Source organism: Micromys minutus, assembly GCF_963924665.1.
Source record: "Micromys minutus genome assembly, chromosome: 7".
Lineage (NCBI taxonomy): Eukaryota > Metazoa > Chordata > Mammalia > Rodentia > Muridae > Micromys > Micromys minutus.
In genome coordinates this window covers 5,750,555-5,777,426 of record NC_137976.1, presented here as the reverse complement: position 1 = coordinate 5,777,426, position 26,872 = coordinate 5,750,555, and the positions used below count along the sequence as shown (strand labels likewise).

Genomic DNA, 26,872 nt, shown 5'->3' with positions numbered 1-26,872 from the left:
CCACAGGAGAAGGACAGGCAGGTCACATGGCACATGTAAATGCCACTGCCTTCTAGAACCTTCAGCAGTCTGAGGCTGGAATGCCAGAACTCTGAAAGCAGCATTAGACATCTGTAACCTAGAAATATATTTGGTCAAGTTATTTTATTCTTTACTGGAGAAGATGTTGCTTACTTCTAAAATTACTTAAAGGCCTGGGATCAAACAATGTTTCATAAAAGTTCTATCAAGTGACCAACTGGTCATTCAAAAACCACAATTTCAAGACTGCATTCAGGAGTTTTACAAAATAAATGTTTCTTCACTTTATATGAAATTATATCACTTAAAAAAACAGGCATAAAATGTTTTCAAAATGTTTATTTTATGTTAGATAACCTTTGTATAAAAAGCTTTCATTGCTTAATATTAATTGCTCCTTTCTTCCTTCTCACAAAATTCAGATTAATTTACCTAAATAAGGAAGCCCACTCCTCACCTGATCTGTCGAAAGGCCACTTCCTCCGTCTCCAGAGGACGCGGTCTGTCCAAGCAGGAGTGCGGCACTTCTCACTGGTGTCATAGTCTTCGGAAAACAAGTCATATTTATAGGTTGGAGCAAACGTTACTTTTCCCTCTAAAAATCCTCTAAAGATCTAAAATAAACATACACAGATTTTTTTCAAAACACATAAATGTTTATGTTTTTATTTAAACTTTAAGAATTTTTCTTGATTATTGAGAATCCATTTATGTAATGAAATATGATCATAAATAATCTCTTTTGCCCCCTACAAGGCTTCCCATTCCCTTCAACATCATGTCTTCCTTTTTGATAACTCATTAAATTAACTAGTGCTGTACAAATGTGCACGGGTGTGAGGGCATCCACTATAGCAGTGGCTCCCACCCTCCCTGATGCTATGACCCTTCAGTACAGCTCCTCATGTGCTGACCCCAATATTTTCATGGCTACTTCAAAACAGCAATTTTGTTACTGCTATGAATCCTAATGTAACTATCTGCTACATGACTCCCAAAGGGCCATGACCTGAGGTTGAGAACCAGTATACCAGGACATGGAAAACCTACCAGTGGCCATATCTTAACAACAACAACAACAACAAAAGGTTCTCCCTCGTGCAGTAACTCTCAGTTGCCAATGGCTTCTCCACAGGGGATGGGGCCTGGGGTCATCCAGTCTCTGTACTACAGCTCTGGCTGGTCCTATGTGGTTCTGTGCAGGCAAATGGAGCTGCTAAGTTCATGACCGCCATAGCCGTGCTGTGTCTCGGCACCCCTCATCCTGTTACTCGCACACTCTTTCTGACTCACTGTCTGAGATGTCCCCTGAACCTTGGTGGTGGGGTTAATAGGGACAAGTGATTTAGGGCTCAACACTCCGTCTTCTTCCCAGTGTTCTCGCAGTTCTTACCTCTCCCCTGACAGCTAACGAGACAAGAAGTAGCTTATTTGACCAAGGTTGAGAGCAGCCCACATCTGCCGGTGTCGGGAACAGAGCTGACCAAGATGTATTTTATTTGTGTGTTTGTCTTTGCACATGTGTGCTGGTGTCTGTGGAGGCCAGAATAGGGCTTTGGATCCAGGGTCTTCAGATAGGGCAGTGAGTACCCTTAACCACTGGGCCATCCCTCTGGTCTCATACTTTCATGCTTATGTGCTGGATAACCTCATACAAAATATTTGTCTGTCTAGTAAATATTTCTAACAGAACAGACCAAAATAATAATAATAACCCTCCCAAAACTAAAACCCCACAATGGAAAAATGTGACCTTTCCCCTATCACTTAACCTTGCATTAGTGAACTTTAAAAGCATAAATAAAGAAATCCCCCTGCTTTGAGGGACATTCAGAACTCTGCTCAGAAGCACAGCACTTGCCTGGGAAGCATGTGCACCTAGGTTCAATCAACAGTCTTGCCCAAGCTCAAAAACGAAAGGCTGAAGACAGTGTGAAAGTCTGGGAACGTCTAGCCTGACACACTCTGAAATATCAGAGCTGACAGCCATGACGGTGAAACAGTCACAGAGGTGACTTCAGGCTTGGTGGTCCCAGCTACTGGGCCAGTGGCTCCTACCCCTTCTACTTAATCTTAGATTCCACATTATTATCATTCCTGCAATTATAAGTCTTCTGTTCGACAGTGCATCTTACAAACAAATCAATGTATTTTCTTCCTAGGAAGAATTATAAACTTTTTGTTTCATATTCTCTTACCCTTCCTTTCTTATTTTTTTTTCTTTCATTCTTTTAAAAAAAATCCTGTATGCTTAGCTACAGATATGTATAAACAACTCCCAATAAGTACAGAAATGAAATAAGAAAATATGTTTAATTGTCAAAATTCATACCCTCCTTTTACAACTTTTACTGTGTATATTTATCATTTTATATGTGAGTATGTTGAGTGAAGAGGGCATATATGTGCCACAGGACACATGTGGAGGTCAGAGGACAGCTTTGGGAGTTGGTTCTTCCCTTCTATCTCAATGAGGCAGGATGTATCTTGATTCTACAGTTTTACTCCAGTCTAGCTGGCCCACAACCTTCTGGCAACTGACTGGTTCTTGTGTCAGCTCCTAGCTGCCTAAGGACTGCAGGTGTGTGCCACTGCATCAGGGTTTACCTGGGGCTTTCTGTGTAGATTCTGAAAATCAAACCTGACCTTCAGCATTGCATGGCAAGTGCTTTAGCCCCATTCTCATCTTCCTGGCCCCAAGTCCCCTTCCCCTCCCCTCTCCCTGAGGAAAAAATAAACTTATATTCCTTTTTATTTCAGTGTATCTTTTTACATGCCTATTTGTCTATTGTGTGCCATGGAATGTGCAGGATGCCAGAAGAGGACACTGCATTCCCTGGACTTGGCATTACAGTGGTTGTGAGCTGCTCAGCATGTGGGTGCTGGGAACTGGCCCTGGGTTTTTTGCAAGAGCAGTAAGTGCACTTAACTGCTGACCCATGTTTCCAGCTCTCCAAAATCCCTTCTGTAAGACAATTATCTTCTCAGGATGTATTTACCTGTCCTGCATTTTTCTGATTGATGAGTTGATCTCCAGCTATAAGAGAATCCCAATTTTGCTGTCTTATGAGCTCTTTAACTTCTTCATTAGGAAGATCAATTCGGTAGTTGAAATCACCACACCAAAATACATAGTCATGGGAGAAGAGCATTCTTCCCTGGAAACATGAAACAGCATTTGACGTTCAAAACAACCTGTGTGTCACTGTCTCTGCTTCCTGTCATGGGGGCTTGCGCTGCCAACACTGCGCCTTGAGCCCACTAGAATAAGACAGCAGGCGAGAAGTAGACAAACACTGTTGATGTCTTTAGGGACCGCTTTAAATCTTCAAAACTGCTGACAGAAAACGTAGGATAAACTGAAATACAATGCAAAGGTTTGCCTTCAGGAACAAACAGCAGAAGCTTACCATGGGAAAACTCAATTTTCGTGCTATTTCTACAAAATCCTCATTCCTCTCTTTGACTTGGGACTGCCCTGCAGCAAAGTGGCTGCAGACGAAGCAGAGGCTGGTGGTGTGGAAGAGCATTCGAATTGCAACGGCGCCCTTATTTCCGGTTGCGCCTCCCATCCCAGTTTTCACAGTATCAACTGCAACATCCCTACAAAACAGAAATTACGAATGGAAGAGATGACATCGCTAGGACCTTTCCTGTCATGTAGTGAGAAGAGACACAGTGCGGGTCTGTCACTGACCTGATAAAAGGAGCGTGCTGCGGTCTGATAAAGACAAACAGGCACACACCCACCAACTGCTCCGAAGCCAGAAGAACGTACTTGTTGTCTCTGGAGATGGTCTTCTGCAGTTCCACTGCCCACAGCTTCTGGTTTGTTGTGCTACCAAAGTATTACAGAGGGCATTTTTAAGGAAAGTTTTATACACATTCTTATACATCTGATTTTTTTAAAAAGAAGAACATTTTCATGCAAGCTACTTTTTGTTTATGTTAAAAAGAAAAATGTGCAGCCTAACCAAAATAATAAAGTGTTTCAAAATTTACAACTCATCTAAGAGGAGATATGGGTTTAATGAGAGGGCACACTATGTAAAGGTACCATGGCCAAACCTGACAACTTGAGTCCAATCCTATGAGCCTTGGGGAAGGAGAAAACTGATCCCTGAGGTGATCCTCTGACCTCTGCATGCACACTATTGCCCATGTGTGCCTTCATACACACATGCACCCAAACAGATAATGCTATAAAACCACCAAGACACAGAACAACAGAAGAGGTATGAGTGAAAAGAGACATGGGGGAGTGACTCAGAACTCACACTTTAATGTCAAGCATCACCAGGCTCACGAGAAACATGCACTTCTACATTCCACCTTGTCTCACCCCCACTTACCTTAGTTCATGAACTCCGATTTTATTTAAAAATTACTCTCTCTCTCTCTCTCTCTCTCTCTCTCTCTCTCTCTCTGTGTGTGTGTGTGTGTGTATGTCATGTATGTATAGGTGCCCAAGGAGCCCAGAGACAGGAATTAAAAATCCAAGGAGTTATAGGTTGTGAGCCATCCTATATGGATGCTGGGAACTGAATCCTGGGTCACAGGAAGAGCAGCAAAAGATCTTACCTGCTAAGTTACCTATATATTTTTAGTTTAAGACATTTTTCTTTTAAATAATTATGGAAAAAATGTTAAGAGCCTACAATTGCTTAACTGTAAAGTAAGTCACCACATGCCAATATTTAGCTTCAAAATCTCTCCTTCCCTCCTTGTTATAAACCTGGAATATTTTAGGCCAAATCTAAGTCGTATACCATTTTACTCATAATTACTTTTATGTATTTTAATACAATGGACATTTTTATCTTTACAAAACCCACGATACCATCACCAAATAGTAACCCTTAATATCACCTAAAATTGAGAAACAAGGTCAACTTATTACTTTTGGCAAAGTGGAGCTAACAGACTTCATAGAGTTGCTCATGGCTGTCTTTCAGGGCACAGTGTCAATCAACATCGCCCACTGGAGACAGTGTGCACATCTATTACCTCTCTGTAAAATATTCAGGTAGTACAATTAGGCTTCAGAAAGAACTGATATCAACTATTCAAATTAAACTGTAAAAATATCCAAAGGTTTAACAGACAGGCTCTAAGGAAGTGGTGATCATTATTGGTCTCACTGAAGCCCCCCTGTGAGCTGCCCCCTTCAATGTTCTGAGCACACTTCTCTAATCACCCAGTGGAAGGCCCTGCTATTCTGGGCTGTGAGCTACCTGCTACCTCTCATACACAGTGCACAGTCCTTGAAAGTACTCAAGAGTGTGGTCATTTCAGCTCATGTTGTTGGGAGTTATTTCCTCAGCCTGTTTAGTCTGTTACAAGGAGAATAAGCAACAGTATTTATAATAACAAGACCTGAGGAGCAGGGATGTAGCTCACTTAGCACAGGGCTCGTCTCAGGCACAAAGCCCTGGGCTCAATCCCACCTGTGGATAAAAGTGGGGCTGCGTTCTCATCTGGAACTCAGCACGTGGGAGGCAGAGGCTAAAAACATCAAAAGTTTAAGGTTAGCCCCAACTACATGGCTAGTCTGTGGCCAGTCTGGGTCTTTGTCTGAAAAATAAAACCCTAGAGTCAAAGAAAGAAAGAAGGAAGGAAGAAAGGAAGGAAAGAAAAAAAAACTTGAAATTTTCTTCTTTATTTTTAAAAAGTTATTGTTTACATGGCTGTAGTATGCCAGTCTCTCTCTCTCTCTCTCTCTCTCTCTCTCTCTCTCTCTCTCTCTCTCTCTGTGTGTGTGTGTGTGTGTGTGTGTGTGAGAGAGAGAGAGAGACAGAGAGAGAGAGACAGAGAGAGAGAGAGAGACAGAGAGAGAGAGAGCTTACTGGCCTAAAAGTTGTATTTTCAAGCAAAAGTGAGAATTTTTATAAAGCTTCTATTTAGCTACTGTGATCTTTACTGCTTCCCAATATTTAAAGATTTTGATGAAATACCCATTGATGATATCAAACAAAACAGTACTGAAGATGTGTCAAAAATGAGGAATATCTATGTACCCAGTGAACTTTTCTGAATGACCAGGACAGTGATATAAGAGCACTCCACGGCAAAAGCACAAAAAGCTCGCCATGTTGGAGGCGGTCGGCAGTTACAGCACTGGCTGCTCTTCCAGGGCGAACACATTCTGTCCCCAGCACTCACATGATGGCTCACAACCATCTGTAACTCCAGTCTTATGAGCACCTCATCCCTCTCCTGACCTCTGCACGCAGCGCCTGCATGTGGCTCATTCGCATACACAAGGCCAAAGCACTAACACACAAAGCACAAACCTGTTCTTCAGATTCACTAACAAGCCTTCAGTCCCCACTCTCCACTAATCTTTGAGGTCACCATTCGCTCAGTTTCTACACAGCACCTATCCAAGGAGACATTTTCTAGAAAAGTTATTAAAATATTTTCCAAACTGTGCATTTATCTGGTTTTTCTTCACGCAATCCACTCATGACATTTCAGCACAACATGGAAGTACATGAAGTATATGTAAAAATCTAGGTCTCTTAACGTAAAGTGATCTGTAAAACCCAGAAAGCAATGCCGTGCTTCCCGGTAAGTTCTGACTTAGACGATGGTGCACGTCTGGAGGTCAGAAGAGAACTCTGTAGACCTGCTTTCTCCCTCTCCTTTTTACAGTGACTCAGGTCATCAGGTTTGGAGAAAAAAACATCTTGCCAATATAAAACAATTGTTTATTTTTTACAGTTTTAATTTCTAATATAATATCAATATTTTAAGTTTAGAAAGACTCATACCAAAAATACTGATAACTATTTTTTACAGTTTAAAAAGTTCCTTTTCACATATTTTCTTAATTCCAACATTGTAACAACTCATTTACCTGTCTGCCAGTGCTGTTACCAAGCTAACTCACCTCGCATTCACAATGTTTCCAGCGTTCAGCTCCACCATTTCTTCAAAGCCAATTGCAAATATATCAGTTGGCTTACTCCTCTTATCTACAATTAAGCATCCAAAAATATCTTTAAATATAGCATAGGTCAAATGCAACCTCACCCAATAAGTACAGTCCCAGATCACATAAAAATCCTCTTATGTTTTGAATTTAACCAAATTCATATTAAAAGTAACAATTCATCAGTGAGCTATGTTGCTGTAAGTTTATGTCTGATTAAGGATACTTTGAATATCTTTGAGAACTAAATAAAATCATTTAAAAACAATTGTTGGAGTTTTCACCACTAACAACAGAGAAACAGTCACTTCTTAAAGGCGAAGGTGAATCGTATCTTCAGAATTAAAGGAATTATTCTGAGAAGAGGATGGAGACCCAGAAGATGATATTTACTGGTGAGGATTCAGTGCAAGGGCCACACCTGTGTCTGCTCATCATGATACAGCACGTGATGAAGCAGTTCTTGCTTAGGTAACTTTCCTGACACAGCATGACACACACAACACTGGGAGCCACAATGGAGCTCAGACCCTGCTGTTGCCACACTGGCTGCAGGACCCTTTCTGTGTTTTAGGCTCTTCATCTGGGAAACTGGAATAACAGCCTCAATGTAATGAATGTGCTATGAGAATTAAACATGTAAAAAACCTATGATACTGTTTTTATTATTAATCATTCCGTTACTATCCTTCTTTTCCAACTTGGATTACTATGACTGAAAATGGGCAGATTTTAATAAAATGTCTGAAAAAAATTCCAAAAGCTAATATGCGATTGATTAAAAAGGACTAAAAAAGGAAAATGTCTAACTCAAACAGCTTCCTATACATAGTACCTTCATGTATGATATGAGTTGTAATTACTGCCGTCATGTTGGAAGGTTCTATGGATAGCTTCATGGCAGAGGAACCACAATGAACAACTAAGCTCTATGTTGTTCCTGTTCTTATGTGTATGTGCCCATAGGCTTACGTGTGCCTCATCTGTGACAGCTCAGAGTTTTAGAAGAACAGCAAGCCCTTTATTCTCTGAGCCATCTCTCTAGGCCTCTTTTGCAATCAATTTATTACAATTTCTATAAGACTACTCATGATCCACCCTGGAAAATGGAACATTCTGGGCTTATTATAAAGTACAAATGATCAACTACAAAATAAACTTGAATCATATCTACTTAAGTCAAAACAGAAGTAGTTTCTCTTGTATGTTGGCTGCCTTCAAAGATGTCTCCATCCCAATCTCCTGAGAAAAAAACTGGCCCCAAAATTTTTAAAAAATTTTCTGTTAATTTTGTTTTTGTTTGTTTTGTTTTATGAATCAAAGTTTTATTGTGTAGTCCAGGCTTGGCTAGCAATTAAGAGCAATCCTCCTGCCTCATCTCCGGAGAGATGGGATTATGGATGGAAACCACACCTGGCTCCACCCCTGCTTTTTTTTTTTTCTCCAATTATCTACAAATAAAAAGTGAGGTAAGATTTTTCAGACTTAACCTGAGAAATATTGACTTTCAAACTAATTTAAAAAGCCGAGTTTCTTTTCTAAATTAGTGAAGTGTCACACCGCAGTCAGGACTTTAATTAAACTCCGATATTAAAATCCAACCTTGAAACTCTGGTATGCCAGCTAACTTGGGAGCATCAAGGAGCCAGTCGGTGAGTGTCTGGTTCTTGAATGCTATGCTGCGGAACTGCTTCCCGCCATTCACATTCCACGTTCCAACACACACTCGAATCTTCTTGGGCTTTGAGTATTTGTAGAAGTTCTCACACATGTTCTTTAAGACTTTGGAAGATGCTGATCAAAAACAAGATGCAGGAGAATGTTAGCTGTAGTAAGCCATTTGTAAAAGTGTTTCTCATTAACAGATGGTATCTAGAAAATACAACTGTCATCACAAGCATGAATAAAATGCATGCACAGGCACAAGGAAGAGGTCAGCCCTGAATGCCAAGCCCAGCCAGGGGCATTAACCAACTGAGTTAATGAAATTAAACACTGGACAACAAAACTACTGCAGAATGGCTGTAGAAACATAAAGCATGCAGGAAGAACAGTTCTGATTCAGTGCAATGCTGGTTTATACGTAAAAATTAAAAGCCTTTTTTTTTTTAAAGCAATACAGCGACTGACTTAAAATTTTATTAGGAAGCTGGTAAAAATATAAATTTTATTTCTTCCTAAACAAAAGCACTTACAAACCTCTCGAGCTAAAGTTCAAATTACTGACAGGTAGCTTGATGAACAATGGCTCCCTCACAGAAATGAGCATAGGGAAGATGAGATGCTGCGATGACGTCACTACTGAACGCTTCCCTCAAGTGCTCAGCAGAGACCTGCAGGGTCTGTCTTTCTGTCCTCATCTCCAGCCCTCTGTTCTCTCACTGCTCAGCCACATGCAAAGCTTTCAGCCTGCAGCTCCCAGGGCCTGCAGCGCTCTTCCCTTCCCCCTGCTGCTCTTTACTTCCTTCCTGGCCAGCTGGTGAAGACTGCACTGTGCCCTTCAGCTCCCACTGTCCTCCCTGCTCCGTCTCATACACTCTCATATTCTGACAAATCATCTCACCTACTGTGTTATCACTTTATGATACTGAGAACTAGCAGAGTCCTGAGAACTGGGACTGGGAAAGGTCAGTACCACATTAGTGTCATGACAGTAGTTTTGACTTCTGAGCTGCTGGGGACTGAAGATTATTTGGATAACCACATTTCCATTCTCTTAAAGGCAGATTCCTACATTTCTCAATCTTCCTTTTTGATATGATTACCTAGAGTGGTGACTGGGTGCAAACCAAAGCAAAGTATTCGCTCTGTCCTCAGTACAACTAACTAAAGCTGATTACACCCAGCAGAAAGCCATTCTCTATTATTGTGGACATTACTGGACTTAAAGTCCTTGCCACTGTTACTATGAAGCATTAAAGATCCACTCAGTGTCAAGATGTCAATTCCGTGATCGTACAGTTTAAGGAACTGAGTAAAACAGTAATGCCATGTGAACAAAACCAGGCTGTCACATGTTTCAATTAATAAGGTCAGGTCACTTTACAAATAGAATTAGAAGGTGAAGTATAATCCTAGTTTCTTCTCAACACAACAGCACCTTAATGTGCTTTTAAAAAAATGAGTCTGTTAAGACCACAGATGTCTAAACACTATATCCTTAAGAAATGGTGTTCATTACATAAACCAATGCACAACCAAGTGCTCCTGCCTCACTTTCATTTAAAACAAAACAGCAACAGTTTGTCAGACAAGTCACAATGGTGATCAGGCCAAACATCCTAAGAAGGGGAAGAGAATGTGTTCGTTTGCAGCTAAACTTTGGGCAAGACTTTTGCTTTGTCCTGTTTGCTACAGCTTGACCTTTAAAGACAAGATCATAAACCACAGAGAATGAAGAGACGGAATCCCTATGAATGCACATAGGAAGAGAGGAGCCATGGTCAGTGCTGCCCATGCACCCGCTCGGACTTCTCCAGAGTCAGAAGGTTTCCGATCCTGTTCTAGTGCAGGCCTGCAGTTCTAGAGAACAAGTCATCTGCAAAGTAAGGGAATGAGCCAGCAACCTGTGTGCAAGCAGTGCTGAGTGGGCGTGACCACCGTGGACAGGGTCTGGACCAATGCAAATAGACATGTCCAGACCCCTCAGCCTGTGAAGAGTCAGATCTAATAGTGATAATGTTCAAGGAAATATAGAGTGAAATTTAATCTAACTGAATTATTTTCTATTGGAATATGCCTATGATGCAGAAAGAGAAAGAATCCTGAATAAAGCACTTAACTTCTGCAAACTTAAATTTTTATTTAGAGTAACAATATTAATTTATTCTGCAATATGATAAAATTACACCTGTGTGTGTTCAACATTGACTATAGAAAAATAAAGAAAAGTTTGTTTTTATTTATACATTGATTTTTCTATACTGTACCTGACTGTAATGTCTGTTCAGAAACTATGGATGCATCAAGAAGAAAACAAAGAGTCATTAGAAAAGCAACAAGTTACATTTAAAACTTATTGTGTTACCTTAAAACATCCTGAGATGGCATTATTTCTTTCAAGTTGACAACTTGAATTTGTTTTTTGAAGATATAACACCAAAGACAATAAACAACAATAACTAATACAAACCCGTGTATCTGAGAATATCCTGTACTGACTCAGTGATGTCCACTGCTTCACATGTGAAGGTTCTCCTCTTCTAGAAGCTCATGTGCATGCGTGAGTGTGTGTGTGTGTGTGTGTGTGTGTGTGTGTGTGTGAAAGAGAGTATGAATATAAAAATTTAAGAGGTTGAAGGACACCAAAGATATAGAAAGGTATGTCTTAACACATAACTTTTAATATTCTTTTCTGGGACTCACCAATCAATCACTGCTATCATTTCAGCTATAACAAGACCAGTGCATTCAAAAACCATCAACTACACTATGTAAAACTGCAAATTCCTGTGGCTGTAAAAGTTTCTGGGGAAAGGGGGACTGGGTACCACATATAAAAAGTTCAAAAGTGGCACACCAAAGAAGACAGGAACCTAATTTAAAACTTAGGTACTAGGTATGTTAAATGGTTATGAAATGCATGACTATATAATAGTAAGGCACTATATCTTTAAAAACATATGAAGGTGGCTTGTAGAAATGGGCACCAGAAGGGCACAGCAACTATGAATGGTAGCAAGAGGGCTCTAAGAGAATGGATGGAAGTCGAACATCAGGTGTGGGCGGGTATGGCTCAAACGACATGTGGAACTGTTTAAGGGATGTGCATATGGCTATGCACGGTTTGCATATCCGCACCCATACTGGTTCTGCTGGGTGGTTGTCTGCATTTACCTAATGCTGCTCGTCAGCAAAACCACGCAAAAGCTCATGCAAACTGGCATCATGTTCACAGTATTACCTATCGTATCAGCCACACTGGAACAAGCTGTCTCTGTGTCAGAACAAGCATGGCAGTGGAGCTGACCACGTCTGAGAGGCATGTGACACATGGTGAGATGTGCAGGGAACTAGACGCCTGCCCTTAGCCTGAGCATCTTGCCTCTCCTCTCCCCTCACACACTTACTTTCCATTGTTGATTATTAATGCCTCCACATCAAGTAGGCACGGGCGCAAAGAGGTGACAAAACAGAAATCAGTCAGTCTCTGCTGGAAGCCAGGAAGAAGTCTGAATTCAAAGATGTAGTGAGTATCAGACTTTTTTAGAAAAAGGATTTGAGTAGGTCCCATCCCCCAAGACCACTGATACATTCCGGAGAAGCTGCTTGTAGTGAGCAACCTTCAGTAGCAGGAGAAACCTGCTGATCTATGATCACTGGTATGGCCAGTCTCAAGAGGGTGTTACAGACACAGGAACGTCCTATGTGGACAGCGAGTGCTGGAAGGTTTGGGCCAACAGGAAAGAAGTCCACAGCGCTCTAAAGTTCTAGGGAACTGAAGGCATCTAAGTGAGCTTGTCAGTTATACCTCAACAAAGCTGGCGAGAGGCAGGGAGTCTAATGTATCACATGTACAATGAATGTTGTTTAGTTTCCTCATAATATCGCTTTTATGTATTCACTAACATGAAAAATTTCTTGACATTTAGTAAAAAGACATACAAAAAGGTAAAAAGCCGAGTCAGGGAAAAAGTTACTTTGAAAGCTATACATTTATGACAAATATTAAGATGGATAATAGGGGTTAGTAGCCAATAATAAACACTACTTTCAATCATTGCTATGATTTAAGCGGATTCAAACAATAACAACCAAAGTTAGGATGTGGTTATAAAAACATTTGTGGTGTTCATGAAAATTAACCAATAGGGATACAGGGTCTTCTGAGTGACACTCTGTAGAGCTGAGTTCCTGAAAGCTGGCAAGTGCTGCCCTCTGCCCTATGGCATCCTGCCTGGCATCAGGTTAGTCGCACTTAGACTATATAGTCCCCAAGTCACAATCTATACAAGAAAGTACACATAGTGTTCAGAATTAAACAGCCAGTTTGTGGCTAAGTATCAGAATATTAACATTTGACAAGAGGAAAACTTCTTTGGAGAATACTATTTTATAAAAACCACTTGTACAGAAATTCCTTCCAAAATTACTTAAATCAACTATAGCCTAGAAACTATTCATGTAAATAAGTTTAAATTTACTTTTTGGGGGGAACTTTTAAAGACTATAAATAGATGAAGTAAATAAAATATCAAGTATGCATACCACGCAAACTTCCAGTAGTTAGAAGTGCTCGGGCTTTGTCAGCTAAATCACTGTTTAGAGTATTTCCCAGGAGCAAAACATCAATGGCTTCTTGCTTGGAGCTGTCGAAGAAGTTGTTCTGAATGGTTCTGGTGACAGATCGTGCACCGTCTTTTAACTTTCCAGCCTGTGGTGGAGAAGGAGCATGGGCCCTTGTTTGAAATACTGGTGATTTTGTTCAATGGGTATTTTGCAATTTTAAACTGACTTTTATAAAATTCTAGTATTAAAAAGGTTCAACTAAATATCTTTTAACTGTATAAATATATTGAAAGGCTTTAAAATGTAACTGTTCCCTTACAGTCTGCACAAAGAAAGTGATAAACTAAATGCCACTACTTCATCTAGTAATGTATGGAGCAGTAATATTTCATATCGTGTTTATCTCAATTAAGAAAATGCCTTTCTACATCATAACTTTTAAATGCAAGGATGGGCTGGGTGGGGAAAGTAAGCAGGGCAAAGGATGATATATTGAACTTACAGCTCCTAGAGAATCTTCTAAGTACTCTGATAGTATAAAAGTAAAATCGCACCCCAATAATTTAATGGTAGTGAAAGAAAGAATTGAATCTAAAACCTTGCTAAAAAAAAAATTTGTAATTACATCTCAAATATGATATTTTATATTAGAGATATTATGTTGCCTATACAAATATAAATCACAAAAATAAATACCTATTCCAATAGTGAGAAGGCTGATTACAACTTTAATGAACAGGTATTTCACTTGTCCATATTATCATATAATATTTATTTTGATCCTATAGAGTTTTAACTGTTAAAATTAACTTTGGCTTAGAATGTGTAATTTTTATCCCTTTGAAAAATAACAGTAACTATAGGCTTCTTTTTCAAATAAAGAGCCATTTTTATATGCCACTAAGTGTAATATGGCATTAAATCATTATTTTTTGTCATGAAATAAATAAAATGATGTTATTGAAAAAAGAACACTCACCATTCACATTATCAGGCAATTAATCAAAAGGAGCCGAGAGAAAGGAAAGAAAGCAGTTCGGATGTTAGATTTTTAGCTCAATTCAGACTAGTATATTTAATATTAAGATATAAAGATTTCATATCTATACATTATGTTAAAGATAAGTATACTGAACATATATGCAACTTATGTACATATATTGTCTTAGTCACAGCAGAAACCAAAGGCAGAGGAATATAAAGGAATATTTTAAAGCAACAGTTGGAGAGTCAGAGTTTAATAACAAGAATTATGCTACTTTTAAAGGAGTAAATGAAAGTGAAGCAATTTCAGGCTTTCTACAGACAGCAGTGTTTAGGGAGTGCGATTTCTACAAAGCACTCCCGAGGGATGAGAGGCACCTGCAAGGGAGGCCTGAACACTTGGCTTGCTGAGTAATCCTCATGGGACCTCAGCTGCTAGGCTGCAGCTCCTGAGACCATTAAGATGGCTAACACTTTCTCCTTTTGTTGATGGGTGGTTTTGTTTTGCTTTGTTTTTTAAACTGGGACTTGTCAGACCTGGTACTCTCTATATACTTTATATATACTATATATAAAGGCTGGTCTTGAACCTGTGGCAACCTTTCTGTCTCAACTTCTCCAATGCTGAGATTATAGGTATGAACCACCATACCCAGATAAATGTTCCAACTTTTTTTCCAGAAATAATTTGAGCACTTGAGAGATTTAGGAAAAATTAAACTAAATATAAGTATACAGAATCACAAACATATTCCAAATCCAGCCTCAAATCTTACAACAAAGGCCCAGTACAAAGGAGAAAAGTGACCTGAAAATAACACAGGCAGCTACAAGTGCAGATGAGAGTCAGAACGGCATCCACGCACACCCTGCTATATACTCAGAGCTTCATTTTAAAAGTGAAAAAAGCAGAAAGTAAAAAGTTACTAATTGAGCCCAACTAATCCTGGGCTCACTGTTCTGCTTGTATAAATTGGTGATAGACATATGTCCACCCACTGCTGGTGACACGCCTCCTAAACAGAGGCCAGGTGTCATGTGCAGGGCACAAGGACAAATGAGACAGGAGACTATTAGGACCATGTTGTTTACATCTTATTTAAAAGCAATATAAACAATTTAAAAGTAAGAGAGGTAGACAATATTGAACCATATAAAATAATATAAGAACATATACAGTGGATTATTTTTAAAAGTATATTGACCCCTTGATCCTAACAAATTTTCTATGTTTCATTAATCATCAGAATCTATGACATGTATCAGACAGGACATGAAAGTATAGGGAAACAATCCTAAAAGACACCTGTCTACATAAAAAAAACATTTAGAAGGTCATTTCAAAACTTTGTGCAGAGAGAAGGATGGGCCTCAGTGACGATCTGGCTGTACCTTGGCCTTGCCTTCCAGGGCCCCGGTGCCTGCATATATCTTACTGATTGAATCGCCATTCACAGACCACATGGACCGGAAAACTTCCTGAAAGCGAGTCACCAGCTGAGGCTTCTCAGCCAAGCCCAGGGCCTCCAGCTGTTTAGTTAGCATCTGAAAGAGCAAACAAGGATTTTAAAGGTAAATATAGTAATATATTCATTGTAATGTGACTTTTTACAACTGTAGAATTAAAGTTAAAATTTATAAATATACAACTCTGAAAGTATTAACACTTTATTGGGCTATGTTTACTATCATTTCAATATTTTTAAGGTAAAACTTGTAGTTTTTTTTAAGGTAAAATGGTATTTCAGGAGATCCAAACCAGAACATGGATTTGGAAATTAAAGAAGTAATGTTCCCTCTAATTAATCGTATAGCATTCATTCCAGTTTACCTTGATCACTGAAGAAACTAGCTAAGTCACAACTAACCTATAAAGGAGAGCAAAAATGTGTACGGAGGCTACCTAAACATAAACATGGTCTTCATCTTGGACTCGGTTCTTGAAGCTTGGTCACTAAGGTCACATGAGCAAGAGAAGCAGCTCCTAAGTGTCATAAAGAAGCCCAGAAAACACCAGGGCAGCGTTTATGTCTGCGTCTGCACTGATGGCATGTTTAAAAGAACTGTGGGAACCAAGTGCACATTTCAAAGGCCTTTGGGCGACAAGCCCTCCATCTTGGATGGCAACACAGGCATTGTACAAGCTACTGATGTTGGACTCATGGGCGCATGCCTGTCCCTCTTACTGACTTCATCAGTTGGCCATCCCTGCTCTTTTGCTAAGTTCCTTCACACTTACATTTTCTTCTTTTCTATTAGGTGTGGTAATTGTCTATAATTACAAAATATTTAGAAATGTATTAAGGCCTCTCAGTGGGCTCATTTTATTACTGATTATGCTAGAGTTATTCTGTGTTCACATAGGACATAAAATAGCCAAGGGTCTCCTTTATTGGTTAAATCTGTCCATCTTTAAGAAGCGGGGGAGGGGGAAGCAGAGTCCACTTTACTATTACTTTGGATATCTGTACTTTAGCAGTAGTTTAGTAATTAGTTAACAAATGTAGCCGACAGAGGGGAACACCCTCACATCACCCCTTCCATAGCAATGTCAACAGACACAGACTGGAAATGGCTCTTGATAAGGATGAGCACTCCAGCAGGCATGGGCAGATCCTGTAAACACGGCCAGACCTGAGAGCCAGGGCTGCAGTCAGACCCAGCCATGTGAACTTGTCTGTCACCACTCCCCTTCTTTCACATCCCACATGTCATAGAATATGTCAATGACAGGTTTCAAATAAGATCTAAACAGTAAAACTTACATAAAATGTATCTCTGCCACTGGGAATTTTATACAACTGAATTTTCATTTTTGAGACAGAAGCTGAGCTTCTGTAATTCATTAACTAGTTTACTGGCCAAATTTAAGATCATTAACTAGAGAAAGAAAATCAGTTACTTTCTATCTCTGTTCTTGAAAACTACGTCCTTCCTAATGCAAAGAGAACGCACCACCTCATGACAGGGAAGACCTGGGCGGCTCAGTGCCGCTCCAGGTTACTGAGTAGCTGAGACTCTGTCTGCAGCAGATGACATGGTGAGAAAACACAGACAGAAGTAATGCCCACTCGGACTGAGCTTCAAACTATCAAAAATATAACTCCATAGAAATATACATGTGAAAACAGATCAGTACAAAGTTAAGGTCCACTCCAATATACACACAGGCGTCTGTCCAGAAGGCATGTGAAGGAACAATACAAGGAGACAGTTGAAAGCTCTCAGAGCAGATGAAGGGAACAGTTAAATCATAAGGGGTTTGAGAGTGGTGGGGTGGGGGAAAGGCAAGAAGCAGAAGCAGAGGTCTATAACGAGGCCCTGCGTCATTACTCTGCACATCTGAGACACGGGCTTCACGGGAGCACTCGGGACACACACACCACAGGTAGTGATCTTTACCTCCAAGCCCAGGAATGCCTGCACACTGTTTGTTCTATCCAGACAATCCAAGCAGTTTGTTCGAACTGTACCACTCTGGCACCTGTAACGATTTCAATAAAGTCACACGGCTGGTTTACAACGAGATAAAGTGTGAGGCAGCCACAGAGAGGACAAACTGAATCCCTTCTACTTCCAACATTGTACCATCACCATTTTCAGGCACAAAATAACCGTAAAAATGAAAACAGCATCAACGCACACATAGCATCTATATGTTAATGTCTAACACATGGTTTGCATTGCATATTTACCACACGTTTATTTTAACTAAGCCTGAAGTTAGGACATAAACATACATCAGGTTTATAATCCTACTGTTCTTTCCACAAAAATAACAAGTATTTTGGGAATGATTTTCAAAAAAACAAACAAGTTCTCTTCTGCTGACTGCCCTATTAAGCTGCTCTGACATAAAAACACAAATTGAAAAAAGCCAATAACTTTGATCTTTGTTCTTAAGTTTACTTCAATCTAAAATCTGAACTTAAAACTTTGAACTCTTTTTGTATCCTATATGCAAAAGCTAAGGACGTAAGTTACGCTGATGTAGACAATAAGGAAGAATTTCCTTATTTGCATGCAACGGTCTTTACTAGAGTCGAGAGTGACTGAAGTGTCAACTTTACTAATCGCATGAAATCGGAAGCCAGGTGAGCGGCAGCTCCAATGCTTCCCGGTCACATGACCATGAGCAGATCAAGCCCATGCCTCAGTTTCCTCAGATGCAGAAGCCACTATCATAGATCCTATTTGTTACAATAAAGACACACACACTGCTGTCTCACACTACATTCTAGATGATGGAATATACTATTATTATTTGTTGAAACCTGGAGAAAAAAATTAACTTAAAATAAAGTATTAAAAACATTTTAAAGTTAGAAACTGCAACATAAAAATAATTGAAAGTTCAATGTTAATAATTTATATCAAAGTTCCAATTTAAAGAGAAGAATAGAACCATCAAACCTTTGAACTTCACTGCCATCGAAATAAAAAAATCCATAATCTAGAAATTTGTGGACTTGCGGCTTGAGGACACTGTGTAATTTCTCTGCCTTTCCTCCTTTAACCATTTGATGATAGTCAAAGGACACCATGTGGATGTCAGAAGCGTGCTCAGAGGCTTTCAAATGACTCTGAAAGCAAAACAGCAAATGTCACGCAGGTGGTGGCTGTGGCCTGTTGCTGCAGCACCAGACACACATGTGCATTCCAAGCTGTGGTGGAGGAAGTTGGCTGACATTTTACTAACCAAGAAACTTTCACTGACATTGGCAGCAAGAGGACATTTTTGATACCTAATGGCATTTATTGTATAAAACCCATACACTATCCCAGAGAGACTGGGTGGCAAAATCAATTCCAGTGACCTAATACTTTAGTTTGGTTTAGAAAATGAAATAGTTTCTAGTAACCAGTGTTTTATTGTCATGAACAAATTTAGTAAGCACTTTTACCTTCTAGAGAATCTAAAATAAAGTACCTAAATTTTTAACACAAAGTCTAATCAGAAATTAAAATATTCATCTTTTATGCCCTCATTCAATACCATGTATATTGTTTAAGTTCACCTTTAAAATATGACTCTTAAAAGCGTAAAGTTTAATAATAATTTCCTCACAAGCTTAAAAAATAGTTAATTTTTCTACTCAACTAGGCTCCTAATTTAAACCTTAGAAAATGTTTTCTGTCTATTCTATGTAGCTTATATAACATAATTTACATCAATCCAAAACTGATTACTTATTTTGCCTATACTAGTTTCTAATAGCCTCAGAGAGTTAAAGACATCACCAGGACCTAACTCTTGCTTAGGAGGTGCTCTTCTTGCACCTAGGGGAGCCTGATGTCTTTGTTTTTGTTTCCATGCTAGGTGAGCAGGGGCCAAGAGAAGATAAAGTGGTCATACTCACCTGGAAAGCCTTGCTCAGCATATGCTCACCTTCCTTAGATCCAAGCAGATTTACTACAATTTGTTTACCATATAAGTCCTTAAGTGTTCGGAAATGCCTATTGACAAAAGACAGGAAACAGCATATAGCATTCCCCCAGTGAACAAGACACTCATGAAATTTGCTAGCTTGGATACAAATCCATCCTGCATGGTCTCAAAGACCTGCATTTTAAAGCTCAGTGAGTACAATTCTCTGTCTGACTTATGGATGTCATACTCTCACCCTGGAGCTCTGTGGTCGTCGACTCTAGCTTACTTTTCTTCCCACAGTTTCTATTACCTGAGGTCAATCAGGGTCCAAAAAATGCTAACACTTGTTCTAAATCTTTCCAGAGAGATGTGACACTGTGCATTAATTTTAGTTCAGCACAGTTATAATTCTCCCACTTAAAAAACTATTGAAAATTTCATACAGGCATATAATATAATCAGTTATTCATAAGTTAATCTATCACTGTGTCTATCTCTAAATAAAACTTTAATATATGTATATATGCCCAAGAGAAACGTAAGTGCAAGGTGGCATGGTAATGTCCATCAGTGTTCATGAAGTATGACTGAAAAAAAGCAATTAAAGATTAAAGAAAAGGTAATGATAGCTTCTGTTTATATATAGCAATGCTACACAAAGCAAATACCACACGAACCTCACTGTAGTACTACACAAAATTACCAGTTCTACCTGTCAAAGGCAGGCGCATTGGCTTCAAATCCCCTTGACATTCGAACACGATGGGATCCCACCTTAGGCAAGAAAAGAGATTTAATCATTACCCAAACCACCGTGAGGACAAAAGAAACATCACCACTTGCAATCCAAGTAATTCATTTAGTGAACACAGCAACTGAAAGGCCTGGTCCTCACGGGTGATTTGTTTAGCGTTCCAGGGCCCCTTCCTAGCTGTAAGAAGCAGTCTCTTATAAAACCTATGGCCGGGCATGCTGTAGTGCAGCTGTGACACTTTCCCAAGTAGCCCATCACTAACAATGTCCACGTGTCCTTTTCTCTATGGTAGAGACTCTAGTCATCGCAACTTAGTAAAACACCGAGCACATTAAAGAACAAACCAAACCAAACCAAACCAAACCACTCCTTCCTGGAGCCAGAAAGATAGCTCAGGGGTTAAGAGCACTTGCTCTTCCACAGACCTGATCCTGTAGCTGTAGACTCAGAGAAGGGGAGCCTGGATACAAGCGGTGTGCGCATGTACACCTTTCCTACCCTTCCACCCTCCCAAATACAGAGAAGAAAGTAGTTTCTTCCTGCGGACTCGGATTTTCTAGGCTAATCATTCTGCCTTACCATTATGTTGTCTGACAAGGAAACAAGACAGACAAAGAAAGCTCTGCTGGGCTTCAACTCCACAGTTCAGAACTGCAAACCCAGCCGCAAGAAGCAGAGACAAGAGGACCACAGGCTCCAGACGGCACACCACCATAAACAAATGAACAAACAAATAAAATAAATTCTCCTCTGAGAACCACAAAACATGTAAGAACCATTTCCAATATCGCTAAAGCAAAAGTCCTAGTTTTGTTCCACAGAACAGTTGATCCTTGGCATGGTGTTTTTATTTTTGAAAATCAATTATCTATTTTTATACTTTCTTAAAAACAAATCATATATTTTCTCATTCCATTATTACCTCTTTTTGAACAATGGATGAAATGTTTTAGTACCAAATATACTCACAAACAAAATCCATTCTCAGGAGGCTAAGGCAGGGTAACTGTCATTGCGTTGGAGGCCAGCCTGGGTTATACCAGCCAGGCCTACATTGCAAGATCCTTTCTCAAAACAAAGACAAATCTTTTCTTATTCAAAAGAAAGTTGATTTCAGAGACTATTAAAGTAAACAACTGTGAAAAACAGAATCAGGCATCTCTCCAACTAGTCAACAACAGTCCAGCTAGGTCATAATTTAGGAGAACTCTTAGGGTATCTCAGTGACTCAAAATTTACTGTCTCTATAAAGAAAAGTATGGTTTACAACACCAAAGTTTTCTGAGAACATTAGCCAGCAAGATTCCCAGTGAGGTGAGACCACACAGAACAAGAAGCAAAGTCCAATCCAAGGAGGCTCCTTTAACGTAGCTATTTCAAATCCAACTTTACTAAACAATCAAATACCATGATTCAGAACTTCCTGAAAAAGTACCAGAGAAGCAGTACAATGCAGGGCCTGTAAATCAACCACTGTTCCCCAACAAAAGTTTCAGGACTGTCCTCAAAGCAAGTACTCCAACGATTTGCCAAAGATCACAAAAGCATAAGAAAAGTAAGGCTGGGCTGGCATGCTTTTTCGAAGAGCATCGGGAAGCTACCCTGTGCTTACAACAAGGTCTCAGCACCCAGGAGGCAGAGGTAGGTGGATCTCTTTGAGTTCAAGGCCAGCTTGGTCTACATACACAGGCTCCAGGCCAGTCAGAATTACAGTGAGTCCCTACCTCAAAATCGAAAACGACAAAACAAAATAAAAACCTACCACTTTCCAAAATAACAACAATGACAGCAATAACAAAACTCCTCACACCAGTCAGACTAGTCTTGAGGATAACTAAGAATTTTAGCAAAGCAGAACAAGTACTCATTGCATTGCTAGTCCTTGGCATACCTTAAGTAAACTAACACTGGAAAAATTCAGAGGCCTCCAGTTTCTACAGGGGAAGCAAGGCTGTTTTCAGTATCATTCTCAATACTGAGACCAGGTCTGCTAGAGCACACACAGAGGCCTACAATGAACATGGCTCTTCCCAATATAATCATGTATGAATATATTTCTGGAAATGAGATAAGATATCACATATTACAAAGCAAAGTTCTGGCCACAGACATGTCACTGAACCAGCAATGGGTAACCCGATGTTCTGCTATGTGCCAGGCACTGTTTACACAGTTTTAATTCAGTCTACATATCAATTCCAGGGAGGAGAGAGTATTACCAGCGCTCTTATTCACAGATGAGGAGACTGAGACAGAAAGAGAAATTCAGTCACTTGTGCATCCTTAGAGTACAGGAGAGATGCCCAGGGAGGGAATGATGGTTTCCTGTGGTACTCTTATGGGAGCCAGTAGTTACAGAAGTCTGAACTGATTATGTGACTCTGTCTTTGGCTTCCTGTTTAAACATAGTTCCATATATACCCTGTGGTAACACTGTCAAATGTCACAAACCAATGGGCCTGTCCAATTGTGACTTATGATCTCTAAAATTGTGAGCCAACATAAAAATAAGACTTTTTTCTTTATAAAATTAGCCTAAGTAGAATAAATCACTGCAGTAATACAAGAGCAGCTGATGCAGAACTGAAAGGAAAAATGTCCAAGATGTTCTGCAGAGCCTCACTGTATTACACACAACAGAATGACCAGTAAAACTGAAGAACTGTGTTGAAAATTTGGACAATATAAAATTTTCAAAAGAAAACCACAGTAGCAAGAAAACAACTGGCTGTCAGGCACTTACTTGTAACCCTGGTTGCTCCCAGAACAATGGAACAGATCCTCGGATTTGTATGAAGGAAGAGACGCAGTCATCTAAGTATATAACCTACCAAAAAGAAAAAAAAATCCAAAGAAAAAACTGTTAACTCTGCATTAGGAAAGCAGCTGCTGAAGCCTCTGCGCAGTACCTATATGTGATGACTTCTTGTAAACTGTCCTGATCAAAGCAACAAAATCAGGATACTAAGATTTCCAGTTAATGATAATATTGAACAAGAAAACAAAATGTAAAAATCACGACTTTAAAAAAGAAACTCCTTTTAAATCTCACTTTTATATACATATACTCTCGAATTTATTTTTATTTGTTTCTTAGCCTTTGTTTCCCCCCCAAAACTTAATTTAAGAGCTGAGTTGTCTATCGCCTGAAACTTTATCCACAGCCAAATGATATAACTTTAAAATTTTAGGCAGTACAGAACACATCTATCTTTAAGAACTGAACTTATTTTCACATAAATATTTTGATTTAGCCATCTTGTTCTATAACTGAAGATTTTAAAATTCGCTGTCAAATGTACAGCACTGACTATATAACAGTACTTAATTAGTATTATATACCTGTGTAAGTTTGTTCTAGGATTTCTTAAGGCCAGTAGGTAGTCAAGAACACCCACATTATATGTTCCAAAATGTATTTACAAACTACAGGTAGCTATTACCCAGCATTCCCGTGCCCCTCGCAAGTCCATTACCCTAGTACTTCCTGAGTCTGTCTCACAACACAATAGGAAATGTAAAGCACCATGTCACCTGCTCTGTTTCTACAAAGTTGGCAACATGACCATCGTCATTTGTCCCCCGGACGTTGAACCTTGTACCAGCTCGTTCACAGCTTAGTCTTGAGATGAGGCAAGCTTTTGCCTGTTTGTGGGCAGCATAAATCGTTCTAATCTCTACTCCTCCACACATGAGCCGTAATAACCAGTCATCACAGTTCACACCGTAGTGCTTGAGATGCAAATGCAAAGACTGATTCCTAAAGGAGAAGTGGCGGATTAGGTTACTAAGTACAGAGCGACACAGGATAAATTTTTTAACATTAGTGTATTATTATTAAAAGGCTCCCCAAATAAAGAATACATTTACATTTGCTATCTAAAAGCAAGGTTATAAAATGAAATGCAGATGCCTAATCAGGTGAGCTAGTGAACTAAAAACCTGTGGTAGATCATTTCTAGTGTATAAACTACAGCATACACAGAACTTAGCTTGTTCCAAAAGGGGTTTCTCAAACACAGACTCTTGTATATAAGACTTACATATATATATATATATAAAGAGGCATATATATATAAGGCTATATTTTAATTAAGTTTAAATAGCCAGTACAGTTAGTAGCTGTCATATCACACAATTTAAGGCACAGTGTTTTCTGTCTCTAAAAATGTTTTTTCGGTTTGGTCATGAAGCGCAGGACCTCACGTGTACTATAGTGACTATAGTGACACACCCACAGACACATCTAAACACTGTAGGACTGTAGGGACCACATAAAGGCTGGCTTACAAACTTGAAGAGAAAAACGCTTTATTCAAGCAAAGACACAGCCCAATGGTCAAAACACAAAAGATTAAAACATTTGGTGTCACAATGACTAAATCCTGAATGGGGAGTGGGGCCTACCAAGTCAGTTTTCTCCCCTGCAGTATCAGAAGTCTATCTCTATTGAAACTTTAGTCTTCCACAGAACACATATGAAAGACTGGAATATTCTAGGGAACCCACTAAAAAAGATGTCTTTCAGCAAAGGACTCCATCAGTTCAAAGGTTACTTTTCTATATCACTGTAAGCTCAGAGTCTTAGATGCTGACCTATTTCAAATGGACTTTAAATGTTTTACAATATCCTGACATCTTACAGAGAACAGAAATGTAATGGTGCCCTTTTGAACACAGTAACAAGGACCAAAGCTGCTCTCAGTTAGCAGTCGATAGAGGCCATGTGCACATTTATAGACCAGCTACCATCCAAAACCTTCCTCCTATTACAAGCAGACTGGACCTCAGCTGAGTGGTGTGACCTCCACCAGGGTCATGGGAAGTCCGACGGCCATTACTTACTTAGCGAATACCATGACTCATGCTCTCATACTTCACTAGTATTCACACTGATCTGAGGCAAACCTCAGTTATGACCCAACATGTCCAGAGACCAAGCAAGGGCTGTGTCATGGTGCAGACAGTGATGTGGTTGTTCTCATTCAAATGGAGCTTGGTCTGAGCGTGTGGAGCAGGGGCGTTTCTCTGCTCTGCTGTCAGTTTACACCTCCCTACTGCTGGGGCATTGCTGCATCGTGTATCCCATTTACACTATTGCCAAGCCTTGAGTAGTAGCCGCTTAAACTCTCGAATGATATATAACTATGTAGTTTCTGAATGAAGTATTTGGCAGTCTAGCCACGAAGCTTACTGTATATCTTTCAAAGGAAAAAAGACAAAGCTACGATGATTCTAAAACTTCCATTTTGTTTCTAGGCAAAATTAAACTCAAGTATTTTAATCTCTAGCAAACACAAGTTCTATCTATTGATCCACAGGACAACCCCCCTCAGGCTAAGATCTAAACATGCCCTGATCCCTACCTTTAATTAAACTTTGCAAATGCAATTGCGGCTGTTTGGATTTTCCACTGTGTTGGGAGAGTTCTCTGAGACGGAGACAGGGGTGAGGACAGAAAGGCATGGCAGCTGCCCCAGCACAGCTGGACACGACTGCTTACTTCGAGGGCTTCAGGCTTCCCACTAGAAAAAACCCAGAGGACCAACCAAGGCTTCGCTCTGGAAAGCCTGTCTGTGGATGCTCAACAAGAGTGCATTCTGTCCTACATGTTCTTCATGCTTATGGGAACTAGTGGGATTTCAATGCAGGCTATCAACCCTCTAAAAGAATTACGTACTGACAAAAATATTCATATAGTGTTATGCCAAAATGCCTTTAAAAATCTAAACATGTATCCCTCTTTTTTTTAAAAAATAAAGTTGTAAGAGAGAAAAACAACAAAAAAAAGAGAGAGTACATTGCATCTGCCTTCCTCCCCTGACAGGCAGTGCTCCACAATCCTGTTTATTCTGCCCTCTCTGCTTTGAGTCAAGACTCTTTCACATAAACTAGCAGGTTTGTCTTCTCTCCTCAAGCTCTTTAACTGGGAGCCCTCTGACAGCCAGGGCAAATGTGTCAGACCTGAGTACAACTAAGAACCACACATGACGCTGAGAGAGAGAGAGAGAGAGAGAGAGAGGGAGGACTGCCTCAGAGCAAATGCCTTGATCTGAAGACCAAGACGGTCAAGAGCAGTGTCTTTGGGGCTTCAGCCTTACAATGTGTGTTAATATGGTGAAATATAATTTCTATATGCATTAAAGAAAAGTCACCGCTGATGCAGCCAAAGACAGAAGCACCATAAGTTGAAGCACTGAAATCCAGTCGCCCAGTAAAGCCACACAGCTTCCAGTCTGACTTGTTTTGCTCACCACTTACAATGTAACACTGAAAATAAGGAAGTGCTGCATCGAACGTCGATGCTGTCAGAGACTGACCGCAGAAGTCAGCAGTGAACGAGCGGCCCTACACTACAAGTGCACAGATGCATAGTTCTCGGGTGGAAGCACACTCTGGTCCAGATTGCTTCGTCCCATATGGCAGCTCCATCAAGGTGCCGACATGCTCTGCTGCAGATGCAGGGCAGGAAGGAGTATACACTCTTCCACCATGCCCAACCTTTGTTCTCTCCAGAAACGGTCACCGTAATGCACACCAGGCCCCGACTCTGAGCTATCACATAGTAACTGATTACGAA

General features: G+C 39.9%; 1 protein-coding gene across 5 annotated transcripts in view; it reads right to left on the bottom strand.

Moving 5' to 3' along the window:
* SYNJ1 (synaptojanin 1) overlaps positions 1-26,872 on the bottom strand; it is a 69,201-nt gene that overhangs the window by 22,617 nt on the left and 19,712 nt on the right. For 3 of the 5 annotated variants that reach the window (XM_080919084.1, XM_080919086.1, XM_080919088.1), the window contains 14 exons: positions 23,827-24,052; positions 23,036-23,119; positions 20,251-20,312; positions 19,528-19,624; positions 18,581-18,750; positions 17,570-17,651; positions 15,560-15,712; positions 13,163-13,328; positions 8,558-8,749; positions 6,914-6,998; positions 3,719-3,859; positions 3,432-3,624; positions 3,021-3,179; positions 479-635 (listed from right to left, as the gene is read on the bottom strand). In XM_080919084.1, the coding sequence (XP_080775210.1) occupies positions 479-635; positions 3,021-3,179; positions 3,432-3,624; positions 3,719-3,859; positions 6,914-6,998; positions 8,558-8,749; positions 13,163-13,328; positions 15,560-15,712; positions 17,570-17,651; positions 18,581-18,750; positions 19,528-19,624; positions 20,251-20,312; positions 23,036-23,119; positions 23,827-24,052 (1,967 nt within the window). The remainder of the gene's footprint in view (positions 1-478; positions 636-3,020; positions 3,180-3,431; positions 3,625-3,718; positions 3,860-6,913; positions 6,999-8,557; positions 8,750-13,162; positions 13,329-15,559; positions 15,713-17,569; positions 17,652-18,580; positions 18,751-19,527; positions 19,625-20,250; positions 20,313-23,035; positions 23,120-23,826; positions 24,053-26,872) is intronic. The other 2 variants (XM_080919085.1, XM_080919087.1) reach the window with 1 other exon arrangement.